The sequence below is a fragment of the Rattus norvegicus genome, chromosome 8 (genome assembly GCF_021556685.1).
Source record: "Rattus norvegicus strain SHRSP/BbbUtx chromosome 8, alternate assembly SHRSP_T2T, whole genome shotgun sequence".
NCBI lineage: Eukaryota > Metazoa > Chordata > Mammalia > Rodentia > Muridae > Rattus > Rattus norvegicus.
Genome location: NC_141541.1, coordinates 53192216 through 53204730, shown reverse-complemented (window position 1 = coordinate 53204730; position 12515 = coordinate 53192216). Strand labels below are relative to the sequence as shown.

General features: G+C 47.8%; 2 protein-coding genes across 9 annotated transcripts in view; one reads left to right on the top strand and one right to left on the bottom strand.

Annotated features, from left to right (window-relative positions):
• Smim35 (small integral membrane protein 35) overlaps positions 1 to 3485 on the bottom strand; it is a 60411-nt gene extending 56926 nt beyond the window's left edge. The window contains 1 exon segment of the mRNA NM_001430506.1: positions 3184 to 3485. Within this exon segment, the coding sequence (NP_001417435.1) occupies positions 3184 to 3190 (7 nt within the window). The 5' untranslated portion in view covers positions 3191 to 3485.
• Positions 1 to 12515, top strand: part of Tmprss4 (transmembrane serine protease 4) — a 32590-nt gene that overhangs the window by 4921 nt on the left and 15154 nt on the right. For 4 of the 8 annotated variants that reach the window (NM_001108998.1, XM_087563093.1, XM_087563092.1 and 1 more), the window contains one exon: positions 10402 to 10435. In NM_001108998.1, coding sequence (NP_001102468.1) covers positions 10402 to 10435 — 34 coding nt within the window. Of the gene's footprint in view, positions 1 to 7374; positions 7541 to 10401; positions 10436 to 12515 lie in introns of all 8 variants that reach the window. The other 4 variants (XM_087563094.1, XM_087563090.1, XM_087563091.1 and 1 more) reach the window with 2 other exon arrangements.

The following is a 12515-nucleotide window of genomic DNA, read 5'->3' as shown; positions in this document are numbered from 1 at the left end:
GCCCAATGTCTTGAAAAGGGTCACCTGCCTCTAGGAGACAGAGATAAGACTCCAAAGTCATCAGGTTGCAGACCCATGGGACCAGCCACACGGTGTTCCCTGAGTTACCATGGGACTGGGGCATCCCATGTCACCACCTCCATGCTGCTGGACTTTACAGCAAGGTGTGTATGAAGTGAAGACACTAACACAAGAGGATGGGGAAGGGAAGGGCTTGGGTTTTTGCAGACTCCAGCCCTCCCTAAGATACCAGAGGTCACAGAGTAGAGGAGAGCAACACAAGCCACTGGGCATTATCTTGAACCTTCAGAGACGCTGAGACAAAGTTTCACAGCCAGTCTGCTGAGGAAAACATGACCCATATTGCCATGTGACTGTTAGAGAAAACTGCCTTAAAGCCAAGCCAGGTATAGTGGCTCACACCTGTATTCTGAGCATCCTGAAAGCTGAGGGAGATGGACCGCCAAGGATATGAGAGCAGCTTAGGCTACCAGCAAGTTCCAAGAGAGAACGATGAGTGAGTCAGGCCTCAGACCAGTCTTACCTGACAAGAGAAGGTGCAAGCCAACAGCCAGCAGCCAGCAGCCAGCAGCCAGCAGCCAGCAGCCAGTAGTTCCCGGGTCACAGACTCCTGAGGAAGGATCTATGAGGCCCTGTGTGTTCTAGCCTTGGAGCCCTCACTAAAACCCAATTCAGAATTCCATAAGCAAAACAGAAAACCCAGAGTGGCAGCATTTGGAAGGACATTGGCCTCATCCATTCCTGCCCCACCTAACCACCCCAGCACTGCCTAGTAACCAAAGCTGTGAGAGGCCCTGCATCTGGACCTCTCTCTGTCTGCTTGAGAAACTTCTGCATGGCTCAGTTCCCACTCACCTCATGCCCCTTTCTAGGAAGTGCTTCTAGCTGCAGCAATCTTCCCTCTGCCAAGAGAGCTCCTGCAATTCCCCCATTGTCTCAGAATCCTTTTGGGTCTCTTCTTTCAGATGGTTCGAATGGCCGTCTGTGTTTGTCCTTCTGTCTGGCTTTGCTTCTCTGACCTGCCTCTGCTACCCAGCCATCAAAATAGCTGTCCAACTTCCCTCACATCCATGCCAGATGCTCTGTGAAACTTACCAGTTAATAATGAATAGTTTCCAAGTATCTACTATGTCAGGTGCTGACCAGGTTCTATTCGAATATCATCAGTAATTATTAAGAAGAGGAGCAGGCTGTCTGCTCACAGGCACAAGAATTCTGACTCTTGTGTGTAGCTGGGTCTCCATCCCCCAAACAGTGCTTTCCTGATTGAATAAAATAATTTTATTACAGTTGTTGCACTTGACTCCAGACCATGTGCTGGAGGCCATGCATATTTAGGGGTCATTAGGAGGAAGACTTAATTAAAAACCAATCTCTGTTTTTGTGTCTCTCTGTGTCTCTGTCTCTTCCTCTTTCCCTCTTTTTCATACACACATAACATTGAGGCTCTTGGTGGTCAAACCATTTGGGTACAGAGGTAGGATTCAGACCTCAGTGGCAGGATGTCATGGCCCCCTGCTCCATCCCCTGCCAAGATGCCTCTTCTAACAGTTGGCATCACAGCAAGGGGAAACTTCCAAAGCATTTGCAGGGTTATTCGAGTGGGTGGGGAAGTGGGAGAAGAACGCTAGGTTATGCAACCACGAGGTAATAATGCAGAGAAGTCCCGGAAGAGCCGCCAGAAGGCTATTTATAGGCTCTGGAGTTCAGAGTTCCCAGGAAAGCCATCAAAGAGTCACTGTGTCTTTTGCGGACAGAGCAGCAGCAGCAGCCAAAGGAGCCACCAGAAGCCGGCTATCCCCGAGGCATCAGAGCAAAGCAGGCTGCTCCCTTCTGCCCTTGCAGGGAACCTTGTTGGTGTGCTTGAACACCATTTGACACAGGTGGAGTGTTTGTGCCAATTCATACCCACATTGCAAAGGGGGAAGGAAGCTAGGACCAGGAGACACGGAGAATTGCCCAGGATTGCTTAGCAGCTCAGCAGAGGATCCAGACCCTCTACATAAAACCTCCTCTTCCCTTACCACCACTTCCCGTACCTTAAAGTTTAAAGGCAATTCAGGACAAGCCAAGGAAGCTTTGTTTCGTTTTGTTTTGTTTTAAAGACAGCATCAAATGTGTGGAATTCTCTTATAAACATCAGATTGCATTGCGGTGGCAGCTACCTGGTTTGGGTAAACATTATTTAGAGAACTCAGCTACGCTCTAGTATCCATGAGCCCTTCCAACAGCAAGAGCCCAAGAATTCATGTCAGACTGGAAGTGTGACCTTTGCAGCCTCATAAACAACAGACACACACACACACACACACACACACACACAGAGAGAGAGAGAGAGAGAGAGAGAGAGAGAGAGAGAGAGAGAGAGAGTCATTGAGTATCTCTAGGAAGCTAACCTTTTCATCTGACTGTTCTGGAAAGAGAAAGTGGGCACAAGCGAGTGGTTCTGGGCCAGAAGGGAAATTGTGCTTTCCCTGGGTTTGATGGCCATTGCAAGAGGGAGATCACAACAGAGCCACCTGGAGCAAAAGGCCTCTGCAGGAAGCCAGGTGTCTACAGCCGCCTCCTCCCCAGAGGCCTGTACTAATGCCTCACTCTTGGCCTGCTCATTGTCCCATAGTGTAGCTAGAGGACAGAGATCTTGTAAACCTTGTACCACACCTCCACCCACAAAGCAGGGATTCTTGCCTCTTCTCCCCTCTCCAGGCCCTACCTGCAGTTAAGAGCCTGGCTGAAACTCAGTTCTTAAATGACAGAACTGAACGGCAGGCTGGTAGCCAAGATAAAGGTGGGTCATCTGACACCTCTCTCCCGCCCCCCAGGCCTTGCCCTGCAGCTACTATACCTTGGAATGGGTAAGGTTCTCTACTCTAATTGCCAACAGGTCAGCACCTTTGTGGTTTATTACAGGGCACAGTGGTTTCTAATGTAGCAGCTGGGCTGAGGTTAGGTTAAAAGAAAGCCAACACCCTGTAGAGACGTGTGAAGCTGGTGCCTAGCCTATTTTGCTGGACAGACATACTGAAGTCACAGGGAGGGACTACTTGGAAGACAACATGACTGCTGCCACTGAAACCTTTGATCGCACCTTAAACTGCTGCCTTGCTGCATCACCCCCACACATACACACCCAGGATGAAGCGCCCCTCCATAACCCCTTACCTGGCATTGTGGAGGCACCCAAGAGACAGTCTTGTTCCCAGCCTGATGAAGCATCAAAGTGCACACATAGCCACAGGTGGGCAGACTCCTGCCAGCGGTAGGACTGACGGTTAGGTGCAGGTTTGGGGGTCAGAGTGGCTTAAGGCTACCTAGAGAATCCCCTGAACACCAGAGCTAGCTGTGGCCAAGCCTAGGTCTTCCTGCTAACTGTGAGCAGTCCCAGGTCTCTTGGCTCACTCAGAGAGCAGTCCCCACCCCTCCCAGGGGTGCTCATGTCCCCCTGTCACTGGCCTCAGCAACTCAACTGTGTAAGCCTCAGAGGGTCTGTGTATCCATCACCTGGCAACAGCAGCATCTTTAGCGCCAAGGTTTCCCTCTGAGATCAAGGAAAGCCAGGGCCCTTCCCACGGGATGCCAAAGCTGCCACAGAGAACAAAGCCAGCGAAACAGCCTCTCGGTGCCCTGGTTTGTCTTCCTCATCCCCACTCTGTTCGTCCAGCTCTCCTGCTAACCTCCTCCTGGAGCCAAGTGATGTCTGGGCTGTGGAGAAGCAGACAGCTCTGGGCCTCTTCATTATTGACCAGTGGGGCCACTGTCCATTCCACTGTGAAATAACCAAGTGTTTCACCATCTCCAAAAGACAGTTCCCAGCGGCTTGATGGGGACCCAGTATTTGCAATAGAAATCGAGAGGAGTAGCCCAGTTGGATAGCAAGTCACAAGTCACACACCCTTAGCTGTTTCTTTGTGGCTTTTCTGTAGAGTTTAAAAACAAAAGCTGCCTGGTCAGCTGTCTGGGGGTCGTCGTCTCTCTGAAGTAGTGGCTAAAAGGAACCATTTGATATTTGGAACTCAGCTAAGCCCAGGAACCTCTCCAGGATTTAAAACAGGGAGGGAGGGAGAGAGGGAGAGAAGGAGAGAGAAGTCAGAGCTGAGAAGGGCAAACAGGGCAAAATATGGAAGACTCAATAATAATAGTAACTGGGCCTCATTCCCAGACACCAAGGCCTCACCATTCATGGATGCTTTGGCCAAGCCAGGAAGCAGGTCCCAGGTCTCTTTGCCTACCAACCATGGAAGGGCTGTAGAGCTCCCAAGGGGAGTCTCTGAATGTTGATCGCAGGCTAAGCACAAGCAACAAGACCACATTGCAGAAGGGTAGAGACCCAAAAGGGTGTACAACCCTTAAGAATGCTTAACCACACAGGTCCTGGAAACTTCTGGGAGATGCAAACAGCAGACCCTGAGTCCAGAAGCCCAAACCGGGAGTGGGGTCTGCCCTTTACTTGCTTTAAAACCACAGAAGCCACTTTGTGGACCAGGACCTCAGCTTTCAATTCTACAAAGTGGGAATGTCTGGGATTCCTAGAGATGAAATATAATAACACCTTTGAAAGGTTGCAATCGATAAATCAATGTTCAGCCTTCACAGGTGGCTTCTGGATTAATCTGTTTCTTGATAGTGACTGACTAGAAAACAGAGCAGGAAGATGCTCTGAGCTAACCAGAGAACAGCAAGTGCTTGCCCACAAAGCATCCATGTTCTACTGCCATCCTGTTCCCTCCTGGGCTCTGTGTCAGGGATTCTCAACGTGGTCAGACTCCAGCCAGCAAAAACTTGCTCCAGATGAGCCCTAACGTAGACCTGGGCTGAATCGGACTCACGAGTCGGGGCTCTGTACAGTCTGAATGGATACAGCAGGTGGCCTGGCCCAGCCAGCACCTCTGACAGGAGTGTGAAGACTGGAGCCTTCACTCAGGCTATACAAGGACTGGACCATAGTAACTGTGACCAGCTCAAGAGGTTGAGCTCAAGTAAGGATCATCAAAGATATTCCTAGCAATGAAGCCAAGGAACCACAACTGGTCTTTGGTTGTGTTTCAACATTCCCTCTTCTGATGACTCTAGGATAGTATCTTTCCTCTGTCTGGCTTCAGGGAGAGTGGTCCAGAATAGTCTCTAGAGACTGCACCCTTGACCACAACTGAACCTGCCACTGGTGGGGTCTGGGGTCTCTGAGTACCACATGGTACCCACGTGTCTCTGCCTCATCTTTTCCTTTCCTTAGTTCAGGATTTATTCTGAACTTCGGTTCCTCTTTCTGCTCTTCTCGGAACATCTCTTAACATTGGTGGTCCCCAGTCACCACCTGCCTCACTGACACTGGCCTTGGTACCTATGATCTGCAACATCTCCACTTCCTGGAAGTTTGACAGCCTCCCATTTCGAACCTCTCTCTGTCAAGATGTTCACCCAGAAGCTTCCAGAAAGGGCAGAGAATAAGGTTTCAAGGTTACAGAGGAGAACCAAGAGAATTACTAAGCTCCCCTAACTCCTTGGCACAGGCAGGTGACAGACTTTTGGTTTCTCCGGGAGTGCACAATGTTGGCTAAACCATGCCTTTGATTCATAATATTTCACTATTGATTCACACAGGATTTATTAGAAACTCATTAACTCATTAGGTTAAGAATACAGTAAGCTCCCGTAAGTCCACACAGCAACTGGGGCTTAGAGCAACTTCTGTCTATACTCATGAGATTCCTCCTCACCTCTCACATGCACACCCATGCCCCTGCTGAGGTAAGAGAGGAAGTCTTTTTTGCTTATTAATTTAACAAAAATTGACTGCACCTACTTACCATCCGAGGAATCGAGTTCAATGCACTCAGCTGATGTAGGCCCCGCCTACCCCCGAGTTCCACGTCTACTATTCTCTTGCTTCTTCATGAAAAGGATTCTGAGCTCCGGGGGAACCTGTTTGGACTTTACCCTTGTTACTCAATTGCTAATATTCCATTTTGTTTGCTATAGCTTGGAGTTCGTTTATTTTTACTGCCGTGTAACATTTTATTGTATAACTGTATTTACAGGCAGATTCTTAAAAGCTGGCCCAAGACCAAGTCTTAAAACGGAGACAGGCTCATTAATGTACGGACTCAACACCATTTATTCAATATCCACCCTATCTCACGCATTGTAGGAAAGAGTTTAGATGCAGTGATTAATGGGGCAGTCACGGTTCCGTGACTGTGGAACTGTGTTTTAAGGTGACTCACTGTTTCCTGCCTTTTGTTTGCAAATGAGGACCGTGTTCTCTATCGTACGCCTCAACTAAGCCGCCAGCAGTGGGAAGCATTGCCTGATGTGAGGTATCAGGCCAGTTCAGCGCAAAATGAGCGGCCAAAGTGCAGAAAGGTGTGGACTGCACTGTTGTTGTTGCTGTTGCTGCTGCTGCTGCTGCTGCTGCTGCTGCTGTTGTTGTTGCTGCTGCTGCTGCTGCTACTGCTATTGTTGTTGCTTCTGTGTCCTGGCTTCTAGTATAATCCTTCACCCATTATGGGTACAGTCAATGCCTAGGGAATTAGTAATAATAATAATAGTAGTAGTAGTAGTAGTAGTAGTAGTAGTAGTAGTAGTAGTAGTAATACACAAAAGAAATTCATCCTACCTGCTCCAATTGATGGAGGCGTATACACACAGGTAGAGTCTATATAGAAGAATGCACCGATGGGAAGGCCCACTGAACGGATGCTCTTAATGTCCACAACCTCCTCTAGCCTTCCACATCTCAGCAGACACCTTAACTTGCTTAACCGATGTCTGAGGGCATGACAGAGCCCATGGTGTTAAAGTTGCAAACACACACAATCATCTCCTTCTCTAATTCCTCTGCCTCCCCTCCAACCGTGCCTAGTTCTCTGCAGCTCCTCAATCACACACACTCGCTCCTGAGTGCCAGCCCCTTCCTGTCATCCAGTCACTACTCACATGTGACCTCTCTCACCCTTTCCCTTGACCCTGTCTTCATGTCGACACTCTCTTTTCTTAACCCCACTTTCTTCTTCAGGCTCCCCAAACCCTGTGGGTTTTTTCTGGCTTATCTACTTGTCATCACCACCCCCAGGCCCTCCAAGGGGTGTAGCTCTCGGTTGTCTTTTTGGGCACCTCTCCCTGTCTGCTGGGACGAATGCTTAGTGATCTCCGACATCTGCCTCTCAGGGGATCGGGCCCTGGCACGGTATGAGTATTTCCCACTCATCTGTTTACTTTAGCCATGATTTAATGCTAACCACCGCAGTTACCACACACTTGGTTTCAGTCCTTTTTAATCTGGAACTGACTAAGTTAAATGGAAGTTCTTTGCCTGCTGTGTGTAAACCGCTGTTGGTATTGTTATCTCCTGACCAGGAGTCCACAAGGCCAACTGCTCTGATCTGTTCTCATCCTCATCCTGAAAGTTCTCCCCTCCACCCAGCTTGGCGATGACCAAGAAGAGCATGGGAGTGAGCAGAGCCCAGAGGTGTGTCCAGTTGTGCACAGGCACAAGCCTGATCTTAACATTAAGAGTACAGAGGTGAGAAGTGAGACCAGGGCTATTATTATTTGCCAATTTAAAATAAAATCTTAAATAAAAAAAAATAAGAAACAGGAAAAGGCAGAGAAGTGGAGACTGCCCAGAAAAAGGCCGTGGAAGCACGGTGGATGGGCAGGCAGGAAATGGTGGCCAAGTGTGACCTTGGCACATCCCACCAGAAGGCTCATTTCGTTTCTTTCCCTAAAGTCCACAGTCAGTAGGAAGTAGAGCCTGTATTCCTACTCGGTCCTTGTGGACTATTGCATCAGCCAGCCAAGGCCTAACAACATCGAAGGGCAAAGCCTGGCACCCCTCCAGAAGACTGCAGACTTGAATGCAGAAGGACAGGGAGGCAGGAAGGAGCTCCTGACCATCATTGGGACCCCCATGTTTAACCATGAGAATAGATAGTCCCCAAGTATTCCTTTGTAACCAATTTAGGATTTCCACACATCCAGAGCTTAGAATAAGTCTTTTCTCTCCCATATGGGACCAGAAAAAATCCCCAGTAGGATGTGTACAGGATCCTGCTGCTTTCTCCCATTGCCTCTGGTATCTGCAACCTTGGTGCAGTACTGGTAATCAAGTCCCTCCTTAGAGGCTTAACAGACAGAACTCAGGAACTCCCCACCCTCTACAAGACCTGAAAGGGCAGAAGGCTCTGAGGGACTCAGAGATTAAAAGGGGCTCAGAGAATGGGAACCTGGACATCACCCTCCCTCTGGCCCTTGCCTGCAGAGAAAGGAGTAAATGTACTTTGCATGTGAGTCTCTGCTCAAGTAGCCCCCATGTTTGACCCCCTGTGGTTGTGTGTGCACTGAGCGCACATGGGAGGGAGTGAGCAAATGTAGGAAATGCCTGTGCGTGTGTTTGTGCACGCGTGTCATTGCAGAGCTAGGACCACACTCTCAGAAATGCCCAGTATCCTAGCAGACTTTTGTTTGGGCTTGCCTGCTTTATTAGGTATAATCCACATGCAGCAAATAGCTCCTCCCTAAAATATACCTCACAGTGAAGGTCTAACACACGTAAATCCAGTGTAGCCAACACCCAAAGCAAGGTCTAGAAGTTTCTCAGTACACCAGAACAATCCATTGGGCTTCTTCCTATAACCACCCCACTTCCCAGGCAGTAACGCTGTTCTGACTGCTGGCACCCTAACCTTTACCTTCTGTCTCTGTGCCCATGTGTCAATGTCACTGGGCAGTGCATGCTTCTCAGTGCTTAGTTCTTTTGTCGTGATGTCATGAAGTTCGTCCCCATCGTTGCCGTTAGCCTTGGTTTGGTTGCTGCTGTGTTCTTGTGAGAAAGCATTTGACAGAAATGATTTAAAGGAGGAAGGGTTGATCTGACTCATGGACAGAAGCAGAGAGCTTACCTGATAGATACTTGGCTACATGCAAGAGAGGGTGGGTAGTGGAGACTGTCTTTTACCGTTTCCCAGTAATGCCAATGTGTTTATGAATCCCTCAGTCAATTAATCCATTAGACCAATGATCTCATCAGTTCTGGAGATGTCAACACAGACATATTCAGAGATGTGATTCACCATGTCTTAGGCACTTCTGTGTATGTGTGTGCACATGTTTGTGTGTATGTGTACATGTATGTACATGGGTGTATCATGTGTATGTGGAGGTCTATGGTAGGTGTATTCCTTGATTGCTCTCCACCTTTTTTTTGAGACCCGGTCTTTTCCTGAAATTGGAGATCACTGATTTTTCTAGGCTAGATGGCAGCAAGTCTCGGGATTCTCCTGTCTCCACCTCCTCAGAGCCAGGACTATAGTGGCGTGCCACTACACCCAGCCTTATGTGGGTGCTAGCAATCTAAACTCAGGTCTTCATGCTTATTAACTTCAAGCGGTTAACCAACTGAGCCATCTCCACAGTCTTTCATAGGCATTTTTGAGTCCAACAAAGCTGACAGCATAGAGTAGCAGGGGGTTGGAGAGGTAGCTCAGTGGGTGAGAGCTCTTCTTAACCATCGATCTGATGCCCTCTTCTGACCTCCACAGGCACCAGGCACAGAAGTGGTACACAGACATACATGCAGGCAAAATTCCCATACACACAAAATTATTTTTAGATAAAAAGGGTAATTGTAAGAAGTTTGTTCCTGTCTATTGCTGAAATTCTGTTGTGTAGATAATTCACAATCTATTTAGCTACTCAGGCATTAGGGGGTTTTCCAGTGTTTAGCCATTACAAGCAATGCTGCTGTAAAAACTCAAGGGTATTTGCTAGATATGTATAAGCACTTCTTTGTGGTGATTATGCACCATAGTAGATCTGCTGAGCCATCAAATTATAAACCAGCCCTGTGGTTACTATCACATCATTTAATCAAAGCACTGCTATAGTTTATATCCCACTAACAAGCATAGACATCCCAGTTGCTCCCTGTCCTGTGTTCTCACCAACACTTAATATTGTCAGTGTTTTTAACTTTAGCCATTCTGACGTCTAGATAGTGAGAGCGATTTTTGCTGAAGCCTGAGTTTATATTTATGTAATGGATAATTGCAATGAGCATCTTTTGACATTATTGGACACTTAAGTATCACCTTTATTCAAGTCTCTACAAAAAAAAAATACAATAGATGTAAAAGTAAGCAAATGATTGACAAAGGGAAAAGCAACACAGATAGCATCCAGCAGCCGAGCATATCTGAGGCTCCTGAGTAGTCTCTACAAGTAGCAAACCAGTCGAGCCAGGTCAAATGGGGTACGGGTGGATTTTTCATTTCAACCAGTAGCTTAGACAGACACAGCAGGAAGAATACATCTAGGAAGTGAGTCCTGTTAGTCTGGATCTTAGAGATCCCCTCACTCAACTTAACCTTTCTCCTTCAATTGCAGGAGCCAGACAGTGGCCAACCCCTGAACAACCATGGTAAGTTCATGTCCCCGGGCCTTTGACCTCAGCTACTGAGTGAACCACCATCGTGCTAAATGCTACGTGTGACGTCAGTCCACCAGTCCACAATCCATCCATCACTCAGCGAAAAGCACTAAGTACTCATATGTTCCAAAATTTGTTCTCTTTTTTAAAAAAAAAAAAAAAAAAAAAAGGTTTGGTGTTGGAGGAAATGTGACCAGCAGACCTAAGGGCCAAGAACATGACTCCCCAGCCAAGCCTGATCTGCATGGAGTTGGGCAGTGTAGGCCCCAGTCACATGGAGTTCATGCCACCAAGAATTCAGGGCTCTGGTGTTTTACTGGTAGAACAGAAAATAGCTGTGGATTTCTGACTATAGGAGACAGATTAGTGAATAAGTAAAAAAGCTCCCAGTTTTAAGGGTTTTACCTCTCTTGTTATATTTTTTTGAATCATTGACACTTACTTCTGATAGCCTACACATCGACAAGACAAGTGAATGAGGAACACGTCCGTAAGACAGTGGCCAATCCCACTCATGCTAACGTCTTATTTGAATCACAAGTTAATAATAACCAGAAACAATAACTCAGCGAGTAGAAACAGTACCTCCTTTGTACTCTGGAGTTAATGTAACAGTAGACCATAGAGTCCCCAAAGAACACCAGGCTTCCCCTGGCTCTCCCTGTGCCTCACCCAACGAACAAACCCAAGAACTGCCAAACCAGAACACCTGGTGGAAAGGAATCTGAAGGGAGAGACTGTGCAGCTGCTCAAGTGATGGGGAATGCTGTGTTAACCAGGCTGGATGAGTCAGCCAGCCACAGGGAGGAGAGTGAGCATGAGGGGGTGGGAGTGGTAAAGGATCGGGGCCTGAGATCCTGAGTCCCAGAGGTCTGGAATAACACTCATGTCATTCAACACCAGAAAGCCAGCCTGTGGATGTGACTGTGACTGTGTGTGTGTGTGTGTGTGTGTGTGTGTGTGTGTGTGTGTGTGTGAATGCTGAATTAGCAGTGAAATCCACTTGGGTCAGTAAATGAAGTCAATTACACGGCTTAGAAGGTTCAGAGTACAAAAGTCCAGAAGTGAATGTGACAAGAGTCCCTGTTGTCACTGAAGGGGGAAGGGACAAGGTAAAAACCACCTTCCTGGAAGCCCTATCTAGAAGCAAAAGGCGGGACAAACGGACAGAAGAAACAACCACAGGCAGGGAGGAAATTTCTGAAATTTAGCTTAAGTTCCTTCCTGAGGAACATCCCTTCCAGAGAAGGGAAGCAGATTTTCTCTGAAACAGTCAGAACACAATCCAACAGAATGTTTGCTAACCATGGAAACAAATCAACCTCATGTCCCCCAGAGTCAGTGACCAGTAAACAAATCACGCATGGATGACTGAACAAAATATTGATGCATCCGTGGCGACAGAAGCAGAATAATTCTAAAGACTTGGTGTGTGGACTTTAAAAACAGGACCAGCTAGCATTGTCAATAATCTGCTTTGTGCCAGGCCCTCGCAATTTACAGGCCATACCACGTCTTATTTACATACCCAGTGCTGGGCCTCTGTACAGTTCAAACTCTCCATAGAGAAGCACAACATTTGAGCTCTCTTATCAACAGTCATTGATACCATCATTTATGGGGCACTGGCCTCTGGCATACATCGGTCTGAGTATCAGCTGAGCAGAGGACAGTGGGTAGAGCAGACACATGACTGATACTGTCTGAGGCAGAATAAAGTGAGAGCTGGGGGAAGGACAGACAGGATGCACCTAAGAGAACAGAGCCAAGGTTGGAGTGTTTCCCATTCTGTGGACACTAGTTGGGTGTCTGCTGCGGGCTGTGCTCTAGGCGCTGGAGACTCAGAAGTGCACAGAAGACACTGTCTTCATGGTGGCTTCGTTTCCATTTCAGGGAGGGGTAGAAGGAGACAGAAAACCTGCCAAAGCAGGTCAGCGATGATAAGTGCTTTGGGGGGAAAGCAGGCAAGGGGAGAGGATGGTGAACACGCAGTGGTCCCACCTTAAACAGGAAGATCCAGGGTAGGCTCACACGAAGGAGACTTGAAAAAGAGGTTGGAAGAAGCTGAGGG